The following is a 19,786-nucleotide window of genomic DNA, read 5'->3' as shown; positions in this document are numbered from 1 at the left end:
TCCCTAACGTACTTAAAGAACGTACAATCAGTGATAGCCCGAATTAAACTACTATGAAAGGAATTACTTTCGGATTGGGAAAGCCGCAGAGATTTATCCTTTAGTCCCACTTCTTAACTCCCGAAATGAGGCTTGAGTAGATTTGACACAGGCAGCTAATGTGGGTTCACGAGCCGTTCGCGCCGTTCGTGCCATTCGTGCCGCGGTAGATGAGTATGCTCTGGGTCTGGGGAGCGCTCACACGCCCACACCTGTTACTGCACTTGCTCTTTGTCTTTCAGCTCCAGTGGGGATCTACGAGTCATAACCATGTCCATGTCACTTGTGAAATTACATTCCTTTCCTGCATTTTTTTTTATATCCTCCTATATCTTATATATTATATGGCCTTCGAGGTGTGGAAGGTCCTCTAGTTGTGCTGTACAGTCACAGACATACACTCATCTACCCTCTTTGTGTTCTCGGTAGGTGCGGTAATCTTTTGGATCACTCCCACCCTTTAATCACCATGAAGGGAGGTGTCCACACAGGGACTGATGGGAAAAGGGTTAATTCACTGGATCGTTGAGCCAAATCAGGAGTGTGTGACTCGCGCGGGCCGGCGATTCATTTGTGCAGCGCTGCCTCATTAGCCTGCAAGCATCGCAAAATTAAAAAGACATAAAATAACATTTAACGGAGGGGAGTATTGGCTGAAAATGGCATCGTTATTGGAGGTTTGTAGGGCACTTATCGTCTGTTCGTGGTCAGCGGTTCCCCACAGGATCCAAATCCAAATGTTAATTATCAGGTAGATGTGTAATGAAGTCTGCCTCTAAAGTCCTTGTGTGCCCTCTTAAGGCAAGGTGTCCTCTCCCTGGAGCTCTCTTCATGCCTCGTGTCCTTGAACAGCGGAGGTGATGACTGAAGAGAGAAACAGTGTGTGAGTTGTGACAGAGGGAGAGAGCAACAGCTGGAGGGGATGTATTTTGTGAGCAGCTGAGATCAGTTAGACACTCTTAGAATTAAAAACGTGTGTTTGTGTGTGTGGCTACGATGGTGAATCGTGGATAAGCCTTCCCACACATGACATTGGTGCACGTGTACGTACGTGAAACATCCCCTACATACACATCTCCACTTATCTCTGGTGTGACAGACCTACAGCCTGAATATCCATCACGTGCGAGATACCATCTAAGGCACCTTGTTTTTGAACTCATGAACATTGGAGGTGCTCCGCTCTCTCTCTCAGTGTCCACTCCGATATCACCAGCAAGGCGGCGCAGGATCTCTGACTGGCCGTGATAATGCTTTCTCCTCTCCGGCCGCCACCTTGGTGGCCTTCTGAATGCCAATGCAGTAGAGGGCATAGCGGCCGCGTGACCTTTCCAAAAGGTTAGTGCTAATGCCAGGGGGACCAAGCTGGATGGGTGGGTGGAGACCTCCCATTGTTGTCCCTCCATCAGCTGTCTCTGAGGGAGCGCTGTGCCTGACTGTAGCTGACTATGAATAGGTTTTTTTTGTTGTTGTTGTTTTTTTCTTCCTTTTTTCATTTTTTTCCCGTGTGTCATACTGTTAACAAGTGTGCTTTTATAGAATAAACCTAAATAGACTTAAATGCAGTCCCATTATCACATCAGTAGGCCTTTGGTTGGACGTTTGAAAGCGGAGCCGTCAAGCTGTTGAACGCTGAGGCTTTTAAAGGTAATTTCATTGTTTGGTAGTTGCTTGTATTTCAACAACTGAAACGGAGAGAGAGAAAAGTGTCCAGCAGGGTAACTTTGATTTGCTAGAGTGAAATAAATAAATTGTCATTGTTGACAAGCTTTGTCTAGCACCATGATTTTCTTGAGAGCTGTTTTTTTCCCTGCAGGTGAGAGAGTTAGGCATTTTTGCTACTGCACATTGTTTCACTGCTCCTGCAACAATTAGAATTTTCTAGAAAACTCCGGAACATTTGCATAGTGCTATGCTTGACCTCTGCTATGCCCCTGTGCCTTCCCTCAGCACATAACCACCACACAGCCTGGGCCAATCTCTTGGCAAATTGTTTGCATGTTTTGCAATTTGCGCTGTCGGTTTGCCATCTGAAAACAAGGGAAATGATTAGTGACATTTTTATTTTTTAATCAACCAGCTACTCCTGCTGTGTCATTGTCAGACACATTTTTAAGTAAGAGGAATGTCAGCTAAATTTGCATGAAAATGAGTCAAGAAGCATTTTTTTTGCAATTATTTAATGAACATAAAGTGAAAAGAAAGAAAAGCAACTAGTCCGTCTGAGTGACTGTCACTGTCCTCGGAGCAGTGCTCAGATTTCCAAAGCCCACATCAATTTCAGGCCTGCCACTCTGATGGACCTCAATTAGCCCGCTTGGATTTGGAAAGTCATCAAGTGTTTTTATTCTGTGCTCAGTTTGAATTACCCTGGGAGATGTTCATGGTGTCAGTGCACACCACAGCAAGAAGTAACTTGATTTTTCTTGCGAAAGACCTGCCATTTTATCCAGACATGGCTGTAAATAACTCCTCCATACTTGTCAGCCTCTGTGCAGTTGACTAAAGTTATGAGCTTCGAGCCTATTAAGCAGCTGCCAGTATAATTACTATGAATGCTAATCCCTAGTTGTCTCCTCACCTTATTATCCCGGCCAGCCGAGTTTACAGCTGTCAGTCATTCTATGGAACAACTACAGACTCATTATAGACAAGACCCAGATGGAAATCCACTGTTCCTCTTCCTGCATTAATATCTTTTCGAGTCTCTGAGTGGATACTTATTACAAGATGCACCATCTGATTCTGCCCATTATGAAATCAAAACTCCTTCTGCTGCGGCAGTACTTCTGTGTGGGTGTTCAAGGTGACGAGGTTTTCTATTAGTAAGATGGCGTGTTTGCCTGAGTGCACCCACCTGTTGCCGTGTCAAATGCGCTCTCTCATGCTCGCACCTGCGTGCACACGTGGCGCGCGGCATCTTGCATGACTGCAGAGGCGTAAATCTTCCCTCTTGTCTTTAATGGTGATCAAGCTTCGTCATGAGGCTATGACAATGGAGACGGTCACTCTTCCGCTACCCCGTGGGCCATTTTCCTAATCTATTGCCTTTTCTATGAAAGCACTGAAGTTACCTCACAGGTGATTTCCTCCTCTTCCCTTTTTCTACTGCCTCCAGTGTAGTTTGATATGGCAGTCATTTCCTTAAAACTCAAGCTCACTTGAAAATGCAGTCACACCTCTCCTTGATCACGGCCATTATTCACTTTTCTGCCTTGCCCCGAGGAAGACGTACTCAGCCCTGTCATTGGCTCATGAAACAGTACATTTCACCTCCTTTTTTGAGTGCGCCGTTCGTCATCTCCATAATTCTCTCTTTCCTTTTCATTTCCATAATTCATCCTTTTTTCCTGCGACGCTTTAGTCAGAGCTAGGGGAGACCGAGTCGAGGCCTCAGCGATGCCTCAGTAGCTCACCTGGCCAATCTCCAGGAAAATCTCGTAACTCAAAATGTCGTCTGTCATGTTCCCACCCCCCCCCCCCCCCCCCCCCCCCCACAGTTTTTGAGCAGTGATGTTTCGTGACAGCCATAGAGGACAGTTAATGATGCAGCCTAGCTGTCGCTCCGGGGGAACTCTGCACTGAAATATTACCACACGGGGGACTAGACCTCCGGACCCATCCCACGCACAGAGTCGCATCACTGGGCAAAGTGAACAGCTGGACCTGTGAGCTCCTCTAGACCTCCACGTGACACATCTGTCCCCCAAGCTCAGAGGAGAGCAAAAAAAACACACACAGACCACCCCTCCCCCCTCTTGCCCAGGTGCATTTTGGGTCGCACCAAGCTGTTTATTGAGGCATAAACAGACCCTGCAGCGTCAGTGCATGCCAGTGGTGTGTGAGAGAATGCTATTTTAGTGCGTGCCCAGACTCAGTCAGGCATGGTGCCCCCTGCGAACCTCCTTAAGGGCCAACTCTGTGTGGCAGAGCACTCTCTCTGACATCAGGGCCTTATCACAAGATGCCTGCGCACGTTGCTCGCATGGCCTTGGTTACACTGCCCCTGTTGTTCCGAACATCTTCTGAGGAGACCCTGTGGATGGAGAGCATAAGCCGCATGTGTCCCGGTTATTCCCCTGGGCTGGTATTTAATGCCACCTTGATGAGCCGTGTAGAGGCTAATCCATCAGGTTCTGCGCTGCCCCTCTAAGTGCACCCTTTTCCCATGACACCTGAAAGTCTGTGGTGATTCATTGCTCCGAACTCACCTTGGATGAGATCCTTGAGTCGTATCTTACCTTGATGTCTGAATCTATTCATTTTAAGGGGTCCATAAAAGCAGGAGAAGGCTCGATATTGATTTATGGCTGGGAGAGGTATGTGTGGTTGATGGATGCGGTAAGGTCACGGTCTTAATATAAGCATTAGCGACTGCCATACTGCCGGTGGTTAATATGGTGCCATGTTGACCCCGGAGAGAGAACATGCATTCTCGCCATATTAGTAGATGCTCCCCTAGTCATTGGATTTCCAGCTGTCATGTGTTTGTGTACACGTGCACTACATGCATGTGTGTGTATGCATGTCTGTATACACGTGTCTCTGTGTGCATACGTGTCTGGAGTAATGTTATGCACAGTGCCACGTGGGACTCTTGGCATGTCCACCTCACATCAGCATAATATCAATCATACAGTACAGTTTGAATGCACTGACCAGGGCTGTCAATCATTTTCTACATTTTACTGTACACTTAAGCGAGTTTATTCTGTTGCCGCACCGTTCTGGAAATTCACAATGTAACTCCCTGGGTGATAAGTTGTTGTGTTTGCTTTTGTGCGGTGAATAACATTAGCGCAGACAACAAGAGGATAGGCAGCGTGCCGCTTAAATCCACTTAATCCTCCTTGTACTCCCCTGCCTAATTCCACCACTTCCCATCACCTACAGGCTACGATTGCCTTCGCTTATGCGCGCAAAGCCTTAATTGGGGGGACAGTATAATTTATTGGCTGCGATAATCCTGAATATGCCATGTAGCTCACAGTAATGCCATTGGAATGCATTCCTGTTGCAGAGTCTAGAAATACTTGTGCTCCTCTGGGAACAAATTTGTGGCACAGCATAGCTGCATGCTGGCAATATGTTGATATGTCTATGTCGTTCTATTATGTTCTTCAGAGACGTTTTCCTGGCTCATTTACTGCCCTCTTTCCATGCTGTCTCAAAACGGTGAAGGATGCTTGACATTTATGGGGCGCTTCGTGTTCGTTTATGGCTGACTGAATACAATTCCTCTGCTGCTGCTGCCATTGTGTGTACTGTATGTGTGTGTGTGTGTGTGTGTGTGTGTCACGACACTGTCAAAGGCCTTCCGTTTCTGCACTTCTGATAGTGTTGACAAACAAATGAGGTGCAGGGGCTCCCGGTGCAGGATTCCAGATGGAGGAGTGCAGCGCTAGCAAAGAGGCTCTACTCCCCCTATCTCCCTAATCCTCCCCCATTCCCCAACTTGTGTCTTCTCTCTACAACAAGAGCCTGTTTAAAAAAAAAAAAAAAATCACTTTAAGTACATTTAAAAAAGCCCATCTTCCACTGCCTGTACGGCCCATCCCAACCCTCAGTGAGGATACATTTGTCTTCTCTCTGCCCGTGCCAGCTGTGTTTGCGTCTGCCGCCGCTATTTCTATTGCTGCCGCTGCAGCCGTTTTATTTATAGCGAAAGTTTGAGACGGAGCAGGAAGAGGAGGGTGTTGTAGGGGTGGAAATGGTGGGTGGGTGGTTGGGTGGGTGGCGGAGTGAGTTAGAGTGGGAGTCTCAGAGCTCTTGTGATCAGAGCATATGACTTGGGAGCCAGCAGCCCCCTCAGTGACATCTCGGAGCCTACGGGAAGGATCGGGAGAGCAGGTGTGTGAGGGAAGCAATCGCCGGAGCTCTATGTAGGAGACCGGTGAGAGAGACAAAAGCAGCCGCAGGAGAGAGACAGAGACAGAAAGAGAGAGAGAGAGAAACAGAGAGAGGGAGCCATGCTGAAGTTCAGCACCACCCACATCTCAAGGTGTGTAGCTTCCTGACTCAAGTGTTTCTCGGGCTGAAATAGTGTTCAGCAGCGCTGGTATGAAAAATGCATCTGGGATTGCTGCGGGGCCGATGTCAATGTCTTTTGCTAAGATGTGCTAACACTAGTCTGTAAATTATTGAGATGCTATTCTGGTGTGGAAGGCAGAGGTTCTGCTGAAGCTAGCCAGCCTGCAAGTTGTTGATATGGGTTATAACTTACTTAAAGGCAATGACATGTATGTCCATATCAATTTTCAAAGACCCCTTGCAACTGGCTGGCCTCCAAATATGACGTCCAAAATGATCTCTGATATGCAGTGCAATGCAACCTTAGCATTAAAATGGTTTGGCAGTTGCACATATCCTCTCAAGTATCTATGTGTATTTATTTTCTCAAGTGTTGATTGTTGGTTGTATAAATGTAATGGCTTTCTGTAACAACAGTCATGATGTTCTCTGTGAGGGACGTTATATCGAAGCTCTTGTGATGACTGACTCTTCTGTGTCTGTCCATTTGTCCATCAGCCACAATGAGCGGAAGGTGACCTGCAAGCATCCTGTCTCTGGCGTCCCTTCCCAAGACAACTGCATCTTTGTCGTCAACGAACAGTAAGTCACTTCATTCTTTACCCAGAATGCACCTTGCTTTGGAGATGTTTTGCAGCAAATTAAACCAGCGAGTTTTGCTTTGTGTAACAGACACACACACACACACACAGACACACACACACACACAGACACACACACACACACACACACACACACACAGAGAGAACACAGAGAGAACACAGTGTTCCCAAGGACAATCTGATATTAACAGTCTGTTGTGATTTGTGTATCAGTACTGTCAGGTCACTGAATGAAAATCAAATAATGTGAGTTTTCTCCTTGTGCCTACTTTTTAATATGAGTTCTGGAAAGGCACATCAGCAGATGCTGCATGTATTTCAGACTGGCAAACAAACTGTTCGCACATTTCATTATGAAGAGCCCACAGAATGAAAGCAAAGCTTGTTTTGCAGAAAATATCATGTGAGAGGACACGAGGCATGCTTAGAGGCGAGAGAGTGTTTGTGTGTGTGTGTGTGTGTGTGTGTGTGTGTGTGTGTGTTTGTATGTGTGTGTGTGTGTTCGTACGTGTGTGTGTGTGTGTGTGTGTGTGTGTGTGTGTGTGCGTGTTCGTACGTGTGTTCGTCCGTGTGTGTATGTGTGCTTGTGTGTTTTAGGTTTAACGGTTCACACTTCTCGTGATTGCATTTGTACATTGCAAATGTTCAGTCTCTATTGACTTTAAATTATGGTATGGCTCGACAGAAAATAGAAACCAACTACATTAAATTATAGTGAATATATGCTAGAATAAGAACAAGTGTAATTCATCATAAGATAGACATATTCAGATTCAATGCCAGTAATGTGTCATGACAGATGCCATATCCTGCCATTATTCATCATGATTGCTAATGATATAGCAGTGTTACATTACCACTATTGGTAATTGTCGATAACAGCTCCCATAATTTTAGATACCATCATGTCACATGGAATTAAGTTGTCATTAAAAGAGCTGTCATGACAATTACTGATAGTGGTGACATGACACTGGTGTGTATTTATCCTGTCACAGAAACGTTGTGATTTGATTGTTAGCCCTATGATGGAAGAGTGAAGAAAATGGAGAAAAAACATATGTACGAATATCCAACTGCAATATCCAGTGTTAGTGTTTAATAGTTACAACCCTAGTGTGTGTTGGTGTATGTGTGTGTGTGTGTGTGTGTGTGAGTAAGCATTTGCCTTTGTGTGCTGTGGTTGTGTGTGTGTGTGTGTGTGTGTGTGTGTGTGTGTGTGTGTGTGTGTGTGTGTGTGTGTGTGTGTGTGTGTGTGTCCGTGTGAGTAAGCATTTGCCTTTGTGTGGTGTGTGTGTGTGTGTGTGTGTGTGTGTGTGTGTGTGTGTGTGTGTGTGTGTGTGTGTGTGTGTGTGGTGTGTGTGTCAGTGAAGGCAGGTGTGTTATACATCCCACACACATAACACCCAATTAAGAGGGGCACACTCCACTAGGTGAGCCGGTTCTCCAGAGCTTTACGGGGCTGTGCACTGAGCAGCGCAGTGGAGGATCATTTAAGCCAGAGAGAGCCGCTCCCTCATCACCACTCACCTTTCCTGCCAGTGCCTCCTCGGCCCTGTGAGAGCTACGCCTTGTTGAAGAGTGTCCAATCCATCCAGGGTTGTAGGGAAATAGACAAGTGGGAAGAGGATGAGAATCCGCCACACACACACACACACACACACACACACACACACACACACACACACACACACACACACACACACACACACACACACACACACACACACACACACACACACACACACACACACACACACACACACTCACTCACACACAGTGATCCCCCTCCTCTTGTCAGAAGGCCAAGGCCCTGTCAGAGATGCCCGAGCTGGCTCAACCTGAACCGACAGCAGCTACTGTGGTTACTGCCCCACTCCAACCCCGCCCCTCCCCCCTTCAGACCGTCCTTTAGCAAAGTCAAAACCTTCCTTCAGCTACTGCTGCCATTGCTGCTGCCACTGCTGCTTCTGCGAGCTGCCACTGCTGTGGGAAATTAGTTGGGTGAGGGGGAGGGATTGTGGGTAGGGGGGCGCTTCATAAGAAAGTTCTTTAATCTTGCCCGCCGCTGTGACCCTCCCCGAGCTCGGCTAACTAAGTGAGTCGCCCCACAGATAAACTCCTTAAGTCGCACCCTCTCGGGCTCAGGCTGAATGGAGGGGAGCTGTGGGAACCGGTGAGCAATCATAGCCATGGTTGAGCAGGGACGGCCATTTTGTACCCGGCATCAGCCAGACAGAACATCTAGAGCCCCCGCCAGCCCACGACACTGAACAACTCCCATCTCATGCAAATCTGTTGAGTTTGGGCGCTCTTTAAAGGGCAGGGGAAGATTAAAGAAAGGTACATAATAAGGCATGTAGTTGTTTTTTAAAAAGAGTTTGTCACGCTGTCACGTCTCTCTCTCTCTCTCTCTCTCTCTCTCTCTCTCTTTCTCTCTCTCTCTCTCACACTCTGCACGCTCTTGATTATCTTTCTCCGCCCCACTCTTCCCATGAGCAGCACACTCAGGTTCGTTAGCAGAATATGTAAATGAGTGTGGCAGTTTATATTTTTATATTTCATAGTGTTAGGCACTGATTAAGTGAGAAAGTCACACAGTGAGGTGTGTGTGTGTGTGCGCTGTGAGGGTGAGGGTGAGGAGGATGTTAGTTAGCAATACACACACGGTGTTTAGAAAGTATAAATATGACTGCTTAACTGAATGTTTGTCCAAACTGTGTGTGTGCGTAAGTGAGTGCGTGTGTGCACATGTGTGTGTGTGTGTGCGTGCTTCTGACATTAAAGACTGGAGCCTTTAAGATGTGAACAAAGGATAACATTTCCCGTCATTATCTCTCCTTCCAGACAGAGCAGATTAAATGCCATGTTTCACTGCAGGAGGCTACATGCTACAACAGCAGATATCACCTGATGAAAGTTCACATGCAAGTTACAGCGCCTTCACACAGAGAGCCTTTGTGAGTCAAGACTCATGAATAGCCAGAGTTGTGCAGTCGATTTTTAAGAGTATTTTTACAGCGGCAAATTCTATTGTACATAGTGACTTCATACAGAATTGGGATGTATTATACCCCCCCCCCCCCCTCCCATACAATACAACTCATGTTGTTAACATGAAGAAGACTGATGAATGTCAGACACGTATGAACGTCTGAACGTCAGACATGTATGTGTGGCAACACCTACAAATGATTTTCACAGCAGCGGTCTCTGAGCCGCTGTGAACAGATGGAATAGAGTGGAGGGTGCACTAGAGCCATCATGAAGGTTTGGTTACAAATGTTCCCAGCTCTGGGCGGTGATCTCATCTGTCTCCCTAAAAACAAAGGCAAACAACATAGCGGACAGGCAAGGAAAATGAGGTTCAGGGTTCAGGATTCATAGGCGTCAACCCTGAGCGTGCTCTCTCTCTGCATGTAGCCCATCACGGCGAAGGCTAATTGAAAGGAGAAAGCATTCTGTGTGCAGTCTTATTAATTCCTGTCAGGGGTGGCTTTGCAAAGATTTGTTTTGCATTATCAGAACAACTCATCCCATCCTCTACCCTACGTGGATTATATAAATCTATTGTCCGCACCTCTGCATAGCGGCTCTGAGCCAGCAGTTCTTATATTAATACAGTGCATGGAGAGTCAGAAAGTAAACTGGAATATTGACATTGAGGATGATAAAGTGTGTGTGTGTGTGTGTGTGTGTGTGTGTGTGTGGGGGTGTGTGGGTGTGTGGGTGTGTGTGTGGATGAGGATAGTGTCACTGATTTGCATTGTGGAATAATGAATCTTAAAGGAGAAGCTGCATATATTGGGGAATAATAGGATGCGGACAGGTGGGGTGGGAGGGGGGGCTGAATAATGCTATCAGAGAAACCAAGCACCAGTTTACTTGTGCTCCACCCCCACCACCCCCAACAGAACTCTAATGGATGCAGCTAATGGGGATAGATGCTCACCCAAAGGACCCCTCATCTACTGATAATGGGGTTAGAGTGGCCCAGGCCCTCAATCTCATTCTCACCACTCGCCGGAAGAAAAGGGATCCCCGCTCCCTCCGTTCCCCCAAGACCCGAGGAACTGCACTCCACTAATCCAGTTAAACTTCGGCTGGGAAGGCAAAGATATGATTCACCTTTTAGAAGTTCAGAAAATTCATTTTTCACTGCAAAGTGAAGAATCTGTTTACATGAATCATGATCGAGATGAAAAACTACCCCCCCTTTTTTTCTTAATATCTTCTAGTTCAGTAAAGCTGGCTAAAGCTTCAGAAGCGCTTTTCATGTCTCTGAAATGATTCATGAGGATTATAATCAATGATCAGTTGTGTTCTTTTATGCCATTCACTGGCGCGCGACAGTGTTCTGCACACAAAGCCAGTCCAAATCCCATGACTCCCAAATCCACAAAAAAAGCCTTCCACTCCCCCTTTCAAATGAACACATTCAGGTTCAGACTCACATTAAGTCTGTTCTTCAAGCACCAACACAAATACAAGCTTTCATGTAATGTCTCCCAGGCAGTTTAACAGGGTTGCCCTTTTTATTGATGGCCTCTTTTTGGGGGGGGGGGGGGGGGTTGGAGCAGTAGTGGGGGCAGCAGAGGCAGTGTGTGGTGTTGGGGAGATGGAGCAGCAGAGGCAGTGTGTGGTGTTGGGGAGATGGAGCAGTAGTGGGGGAAGCGGGAGGTGCTGAGGGGGGCATTGAGCAGATTGCGTCGCCCTCAGCTCCTCTGGAAAACACCCAGCACCCAGCTGAGATGAAGCGACTGAGGGTGCGGCTCTCCCGCGTCGGTTACACGGGGTGGGCGGATGCCCCAAAGACGTGCCAGGCGTGTCCCTGTTAGCTAAACTGGCATCACCAGCCACCACCCATCCTCCCAATCGACAACATGCTTAATTATGTAGCCAGTAGCCGCAGGGCGGTGGTTAACGCAAGCACACGCAGACACACACACACACACACACACACACACACAGAGACACACACACACACACAGACACTCTGGTATCTCAAGGGTTTCCTGAATAGATACGCATGCATATTTTCTAAGAAGGTGCACAGAAGACCATTAATCATTCCTCTTGATACGTTTACATTCAGTATCACTGATGTACCACTTCAGAGAGTTTGTGGGTTTTTGATTCTGATTTGATTATAATTTATGAAACCTGTGATTGTTTCTTCCGTTCATTTTTCCTCCCTCTTTTCTGTTTCTAGCGTGAATTGTGGAAAGGTTGTCCACCCTGTTGTAAACAGGTAATACATCTTCAGGGCTGACTGGATGCTTTGCTCTGTCTTCAATTTAGCCCCATTTATTTCTGCTGCCAAATAAGCCTCTGTTCATCCTTGGTTTGTGTTCTCATTCGCTCATTCATTCTGCTCTTAACACTAACCCTAAGGCAGTGTGTGTGTGGATTGAGTGATATCCTGCTATGCATTGCTAATGGGTGAGATGAGCAGGATTTATGTGTTCCGTCCGATTTGTCTCGCTCATATTCGATCTAAATCATATTTTTTACACCGACCAGAAGACAGAGTGAGTTCACGCGGCCTCTGTGCGGTGATTAACTCTGAAGCTCTGCTCTCTCATTCATTGGCCTGCCGTAGAGTATGTGACTCTTACGGTTAGCGTAAGGTGACCAGACGTCCCCGGTTTCAGGGGACAGTCCCCGTTTTTGGTGGCCTGTCCCCGGCTAGAGCTGTCCCCGGAAATGTCCCCGGTTTTCACTGTGACCAACAACAGACCAGGGATACAAATAAAAAAAAGAAAGAAAGAAAACATTGACCAAATGTTTAGTTCCGTAGCCTACACGCCTCAGGCTCAAGCAAGCCAACCAGCAGCCAGGGGGACACGCTCTAGCTCAGAGCTCAAAGATGTTGTAGAATGCCCGTCTTTGCAGTATTTTGATTGGTGGAATATGCAGCGCGGTAGAATCATTGCCCTTAACTTCTACTTTTTTTATTCAGAGAGAGATCGCGTCTATTCATTTATTCATTCAGCCAGCTAGCTCTGGCAAATCGAGTACAAGACAGGATAGCTTTGGAATAGGCGATTAGCGAACGGTGTTTATTGTAAGTGTCATTTTTTATCATCCATGTCACATATTATTTAACCTATAATATGTATGTAGCCTATGATCAACAATTTGCAACAATGTGAGTGTTAAGCAGCAGCTATCTGTCGGTCAGGTGTCAGCCACAGCTCTACTTGCTAACTAACTTTGTTAACTTTTTAACATTAGCAGTGCTACTAACTACAGTACTATGAAATGTCAGTTTCATTAGTCTGGGTTACTATTGAGAGGTAGTTGGCAAATTGTCAATAAATTAAACCACTTGAAAGCAAGAAAATACTCCTTGAACTCGCTTTCCGTACATCCAGTTGCGCTTCCCGCTTACGTCTGTCTCGTTGTTTGTGTGACAATGACAATAAAGTACTTTGAACTTTGATAGTTCTGTGGAAGCAAAAACAGTCTCACCCGTTCAATGTTAGGCAGTGGGTTTCAATGTGCTAAAATCTTTAAATGAGTCATGTGCTTAGGCTACATAGATAGACAATTACAGGTAGCCTAGAATAATGGTAGGCCTACATTACTTAAAAACAAACACAAAAAAAACACATGTGTTCTTGTGGTGAAATGTCTTTTCCCCACATTAACTTCACATATTCTTTATCAACAAATATGTGAACTGGTAGTGTGTCACAGAACTAGTTATTTTTTTAGATTATTCAGATCTCCCTCCCTCACCTTGACATTGCTTGGATTTAATTACATTTTTTACTGAAATTGTATTTTGAATCTTTTAGTTTTTTTGTTTCTTAAATCACTTTTGGTATAGTAATACCTAAAAAAGAATTCCAAAGATCCTGGATTCTATGGGCCTGATCTGTAGGTTCATAGTTCCAGCTGATTTTCACACAGAATATAGGAATACAATGCATTCAGTTGCCTCAATGGCCTTAACATTTTCTATGCTGGAAAAACCTACACCTTTCACCCATCCGTGCAGACCAGTCACTTATCAGTCAAACACAGAGGTTAGGCCTACTGGGAAGCTTGTGCATGACGTCAACAAAGTTCTTATCTTATTATCTGGCAAAAGGTTGTTACCTTTACTACTCTTCATTTCAGCCACTTTGTGATTAGTTTTGAGAAGAAAACTCTTTGTTTGACATTCCCCTTGCGATTTACAAGAACAAGGGTAAGATAAACTGCTTTTATGAATAAGGGCCCAGTCAGTGTCCCCGTTTTTCTATTACAAACACAAAAATATGACATGTTTTGGAGATGTTAACGTGTCTGAACTGAAAATGTCCCCGGATTTTGTCTCAGAAATCTGGTCACCTTAGGTTAGCGTGGATTATGCAGACCGAGGGGGAGAGAGAGAGAGAGAGTTGCAGGCGTCATTCACGGCTTCACATAAACGCTCAGATGAGTGCAATGAGGTTAGAGCTCTCGCCCCGCAGAGTGATGTCACTCAAGATGCAAAGGGGCGATAGTGAGAGAAACCGAGGAGAGAGAGAGAGAAAGAGGGTGCTAAGAGTTGGCCGATGACTCATCGCCTCTCAGCTCTTTGACTTCTAATTGATGGTGTCAGCGACGTTGCTCCCTTCCTCAGACGAGGACTCAATTCCCCTGTGCTCCAGCAAGGACGACAGAGGATGAAAGGAGGCTAATTTCAGGACATCCGCCTCTCACATGGCCTCAGTCATTTTCTGAACTCCAAATATCATTAGATGACGTAGATCTCAATCTCTCTCTTTCTCTCTCTCTCTTCCTCTCTCTCTCATTTTTCTTCCCTCTCTGATGCTGGGTGGTAGCATACTTGAGGCAGTCATTTGGAAACCACCCAGCGGCCATCAGACCAGTGTAATTAATAGTCTCTAATAGGCCCAATAAATGCATGATTTGATTCATGCTCTTTGGCCTGGAAGGTCATGCATTGGTCCACCAATTTAAATTGGCATAATATGCCGAGATGTGAGTGTCTCTCGCACATGTCCCAGTTGTGTAAACAGTCGCAGAACTATGATCGGTATCTGTGTGTGGTGTCTCGTCTGTGAGATGTTACATTGCTGTGTGAACATGCAGGTGTTAGTAGCATCCGCTTGTCTATCTGGAATGCTGCTTGGACTGGTCTGGAATGCTATAAAGAATGTGTGTGTCTGTGGGTGTGTGTTTAGGTGTCTATGCACTGTGTGTGTGTATAGTGACATGTCTAAATGTGTAAACAGCAGGACTGATTCACATCAACTGTGTGTTCCGCTCCCATCCTGCACAGTGTGGCATGCTGCCATCAGTCTGATCACCCTTCAGGTGACTGCGAGATAATGTTTGTGTGTGTGTGTGTGTGTGTGTGTGTGTAAGCAGAGGCTGGTTGGAGGGAATCTAAAAATACCCTCACACACAGGGCTAGGTGCGTGTTGTTGTGAGTGTGACCTAAAACCCGACGTCGTGCAGCAGACAGGAGGGTATTTTTTACACACACACCCCCGTCCCAGATAGGACTGCTCCCTCCAGACGTTAGCATTGAACTGTAACATGGAGGAATGTAGGACAGTGCCGGGAGACAATGCATTTCTGATCAGATGTCAGATTTATCATCGCCAAGCCATAAGGGAAGCCGAGGACCTTGAACCTCTCTGCACCTGAGTTGCCCTGGTGATGGGGGGGGGGGGGTTGGAGCATAAACTTTGATGCAGTTCAGTTTGACGGCCCTCCCGACCAGGCAAGGCGATTTAAGGTTGTCCGACGTAAAGGTATATATCAGGAGCGGAGTGAGTAATTGCTTTGATTCATGGGGCCCTGCTTTCTCCTCTCCCGTGTGTGGCGAGGGGTAATGGAGGCCGTGGAGATGCAGTGTCATTAAGACAAGGAGAGTTTGAAAGTCCTGTGGAGTTGATGGTGGGGGTGGGGGGGGGGGGTATGGAGGCGTGAAGGGGAGAGGGGCAGGGGGATTTAACCGAACCAATAGCTCAGGACAAGGCTCGGGGAAGATTAGCCACTAGCGAAGGCATCACTCAGCTTGCCGCCGTGTCTTTAACTCGCCCATTGATCTGTCAGATTGATGCTAGCTCTCTCCCAGGCTCTTGTGCAGCTTCACCTCTCTTTTTCTCTTTCCTCTCCTCCCTCTCTCTTTCTCTCTCTCTCAGTGCCCCCTCTCCTCCTCGCTAACTATCTTTCTTGTCTCCTGCAATCTTTTTGTTTTGTTTCTCCAGACCAGCGCAGAAAGCACCCGAGAGTGAAAAAAAGGAGCGCCCCACAAGCACCATGAGCGAGGCGTCGAACTACACGGGCGGGTCGGACTACACCACCTACGCAGGGAGCCCAGTGGCCCGAGTGAGTGAGACCAGGCCTTTCAGTGGGAATCTCACAAGGCTTATTCGACCCAACCGCCCGCGCTGAAAGATATATGGATCTGGATTATATCAGCCTGAGGAATTTAAAGCGAAGTATTTCACACAGGGTATAAAGTTGATATTTTGCTGCAAGGCCGACGTGTAAATGACCTTGACTGATGGACTGATAGTAGCAGTGCTTCAAACTATTTGCAAAACTTTTACAAAGATAAATAAAGTATGAAGTTTAAGGGAGCATTTGTAAACATCAGGTTTTAATTATGCAGGGCCTGTGTACACACCCATTTAAAGGGGAGCTTCAAATGATTTTATTCATGCTGTAGAATTATTTATGACCACATTGCCAGATAGCCAGCGTGTCCTGCACCATAGGAGGATTACACATGAAATATTTTTTGAAAAATGTATTCAATCTTGTTTTGCAGCAATCGAGGCCCTCCAAGAAAGTCCATAATTTCGGAAAGAGGTCCAACTCCATAAGGCGGAACCCCAATGCTCCATCAGTGAAGAGCAGCTGGCTTTACAAGCAGGTAAGAAATGTCAAAGGTCAACTCTCCCCCCCCTCCCCAACTTGGCTGCACAGAACTGCCAGCCAGAAAAAAATGATGTGTTTTCATGGCACATTGCCCATGCTGTACACATAAAAAAAATATCTCTTAAATCTCCGTCACCCTTTGGCTTTCACATCCCTCGATTCGCCCCCCCCCCCCCCCCCCCCCCCCCTTTTTATCTGTTGGATATGTCCTCATTACAGTTAAATTGCAGCTGCAATAATGGACATGCGTAGATCTGCAGATCTCCGGCGGCTGTCAAATATGTGGGGAGAGGCGCTGCTTGATATTATCGAGGGAAAACAGCAGAAAGATTCTCTTTCGAATTCAAAGCGAGTCACATGCTAAGCTTTTGAAAAAGCCCGTGGAATTTCAGTCCAGGAGATTTGCGTCTCGTAGGTGTATGCATTTCCTCTGCCTTTCAGTTGGACGTGTGATGTTTCGGGATTTGTGTGTGGAGGCATTCAGGGAGACGTTCTCACTGTTACATGGCCTCAGAATAAGCCCACAGAAAGATTCTATGAATAATGAAAGTTGGAAACATATCACATGTGAAGTGCTGTCACGTTTGCTTTGCATAGCATCATTTTTTTGTGGCAACCAAAGAGTATCTTTACATCATTCTTCATCATGTCTGTGTGTTATCCCTCTATGGGAGGCTCTCAAGAAATTCAAAGAATCTTCTTCAGTGTTCTGCCAAGCACAAGAGTCAATATCCTCTCCTCCAGTTTGCATCGCCTTTGAACGCAATATTGATTCCTCCCCAAAAGGAAAGACTTTCATAGTTAGCTCTTTTTTTCTACACTCATCAACCGCATCCATCTCTCTCTATCTATCTATCTCTCTCTCTTTCTCTCTCTCTCTCTCTCTCTCTCTCTCTCTCTCTCTCTTTGTGAAGGCTGAACTTTTTTATATAGCTGTTGTCCACTCATTTGTGACTGGCTTGCCATTAACAATACAAATCGCAGGACACGTGAAGGCGATAATCACTGGGAAAGAGGCAAGCATCGTTAGAGAGATGAACTGAGCGCCAGTGCCAGGCTGATTGAACGCCGTCAGGAAAAAAAGAAGGCTTCGTCTTGAAGTTGAACTATAACAAGGACAGAATTTGCCTACGTCATCAAGAGATAAAGGCAGCCAATTTGTTTCGCGCCAAGCCCGTCCAGAGCCTGTTAATCGAGGGTTGTCTGAAGTGAAGATGAAGGAGATATGCGGGGATGCTCAGTCAGATGCTCGTCTTAACGGCGGCTGTTGTCTCCTTTCGGTCTCTCACAGGACAGCACCGGGATGAAGATGTGGAAGAAGAGGTGGTTCGTGCTGTCAGACATGTGCCTGTTCTACTACAAAGGTGAGACACCTCCGCCGCCACATAAACACACACATAAACACACACACAAACACATATTACTTTACCTGAGGTGAAGATGCAGGCTAGATACGAAAAGACACAGTACACCCACACAAACAGACACAAAACTGAAGTTAATATAGAATGACGGGTATTAAGTAATCTAATTAGGATGCTACTAGTGTAAAGAGATGTAATTATGATACCACTAGTGAGATGTTTCCTAGTTCAATAGAAGGTCATGATTATCCATAAAGTAGAAAAACATTCAGGATCTACTGGATGTTGATCCTTGATGCTGGATCTGTTTGTATGTCTTAGCTGTGTTTTCAGTGCATCACAACTTTTCACCTTTGTGTGACATTTAAGGGATATCCAACCCCCCACCCCTCAGTTTTCCCCCTATTAGTACAAATAGTGCAATTAAACACCCCTGAACCCAGTAAAATCAGAAAGCTCTTTCATGGACAGCCCTCAGAAGGGAATAGGCTGTTTATTGAGAGAGTGTGTCGAGAAGAGTTCTTACTGGAGTGGGACGTGCTCCGTGTGCTGATAAGGGCCTGTCTCTCTGTGCTCTCTCTCTCTCTCTCACACACACACACACACACACACACACACACACACACACACACACACACACAGACTTTCCCTTTTATTTCCCCTCCCCTCCCTTTCTGTGGCATGTTATCAGTCTCCCTTTCAGCCCACACCTCTGCCAGTCAGGTTAAATATTGCTAAAGGAGTTTAGACGCCGGCTGCTTTTATGCTCGAGAATGAAAATGGATGTAAAAGAGCAGCGCCCCGTCGGTGCGCCGTCTGGCTTTTACTACCTGCCCCGACTGATAAGTCTTATCTGCTCAGATTCACTGTCACCCCACCCCCTCCCCTCCCACCCTCTGTCAGATAACCCTGCAATGCTGCACCGCACAGCCCAGGGGCAACAGGCCTCTGGCGCCCCCTCTCAGTGCGTGGCAGAACTGTGCATTTGGTGAGAAATCCCAGGAAGGGGAAAAAACAGGAGTTGGGTCAAATAAGCAGTCAGTCACCTGTCTTCGTTTATTTTCTCTCTCTCTCTCTCTCTCTCTCCACACGTGGACCTGTCATTGTGATTGCTATTCAAAACAACGTGTTCATCATCGTACAATCGCGTGAAGACTGAAGACACGCTTGAATGGACATTGTCATGCACTACAGCAGTTTTGAGGAATTTTTAACGTTTGCTGCTCCACAATTCCTGAGACTAATTGAAATCGACACTGTTGTTCTTTTGAGGCAGTCAAGGCAGAATGGCTTTGTATAATTGTAACTGTCTAGTTATTGGTGGTGAACTGCGTCGGTTTCTCTCCCTTCATGGTTGTAGCATGGTTGTCAGTGCCAGTTTGTCATGTGTGCTGACTATAAATGACTGTGTTACAGGCGGTGCGCTGAGCTAATGGGGGTGGAGTGCCAATTGTGCCCCCCCTCACACACACACACACACACACACACACACACACACACACACACACACACACACACACACACACACACACACACACACACACACACACACACACACACACACTGCCATCACAATCACACTCCAGAGCGTAGGATTTGAGATTATTCTCATCACCAACTCTGATTTGTTTTGCAACCAAGCACCGGCTGAGATGAAAGCGCAAGCAGAGATTTGCTGGAATTCGGGCATCCACATAAAAGCATGCAAACATTTTCTCACCATCTCACATTGTTTCTTCTTTTCCTACAGATGAAAAAGAAGAAGGCATCCTTGGAAGTATCCTCCTGCCAAGCTTTCACATATCCTTGCTGTCTGTGGACGACCACATAAGCAGGAAATATGCCTTTAAGGTCAGCACT

At 46.2% G+C, this 19,786-nt stretch overlaps 1 protein-coding gene across 16 annotated transcripts in view; it reads left to right on the top strand.

The window, feature by feature from the left end:
- plekha5 (pleckstrin homology domain containing, family A member 5) overlaps positions 1-19,786 on the top strand; it is a 116,688-nt gene that overhangs the window by 67,890 nt on the left and 29,012 nt on the right. For 10 of the 16 annotated variants that reach the window (XM_031583261.2, XM_042710086.1, XM_031583259.2 and 7 more), the window contains exons 4-9: positions 6,568-6,651; positions 11,884-11,922; positions 15,887-16,007; positions 16,453-16,557; positions 17,854-17,926; positions 19,677-19,777. In XM_031583261.2, coding sequence (XP_031439121.1) covers positions 6,568-6,651; positions 11,884-11,922; positions 15,887-16,007; positions 16,453-16,557; positions 17,854-17,926; positions 19,677-19,777 — 523 coding nt within the window. The remainder of the gene's footprint in view (positions 1-6,567; positions 6,652-11,883; positions 11,923-15,886; positions 16,008-16,452; positions 16,558-17,853; positions 17,927-19,676; positions 19,778-19,786) is intronic. The other 6 variants (XM_042710085.1, XM_031583268.2, XM_031583267.2 and 3 more) reach the window with 1 other exon arrangement.

Source organism: Clupea harengus, chromosome 16 (assembly GCF_900700415.2).
Source record: "Clupea harengus chromosome 16, Ch_v2.0.2, whole genome shotgun sequence".
Classification (NCBI taxonomy): Eukaryota; Metazoa; Chordata; class Actinopteri; order Clupeiformes; family Clupeidae; genus Clupea; species Clupea harengus.
Note: the sequence above shows the minus strand (reverse complement) of the source record. Positions and strands in the feature narration are given on the sequence as shown.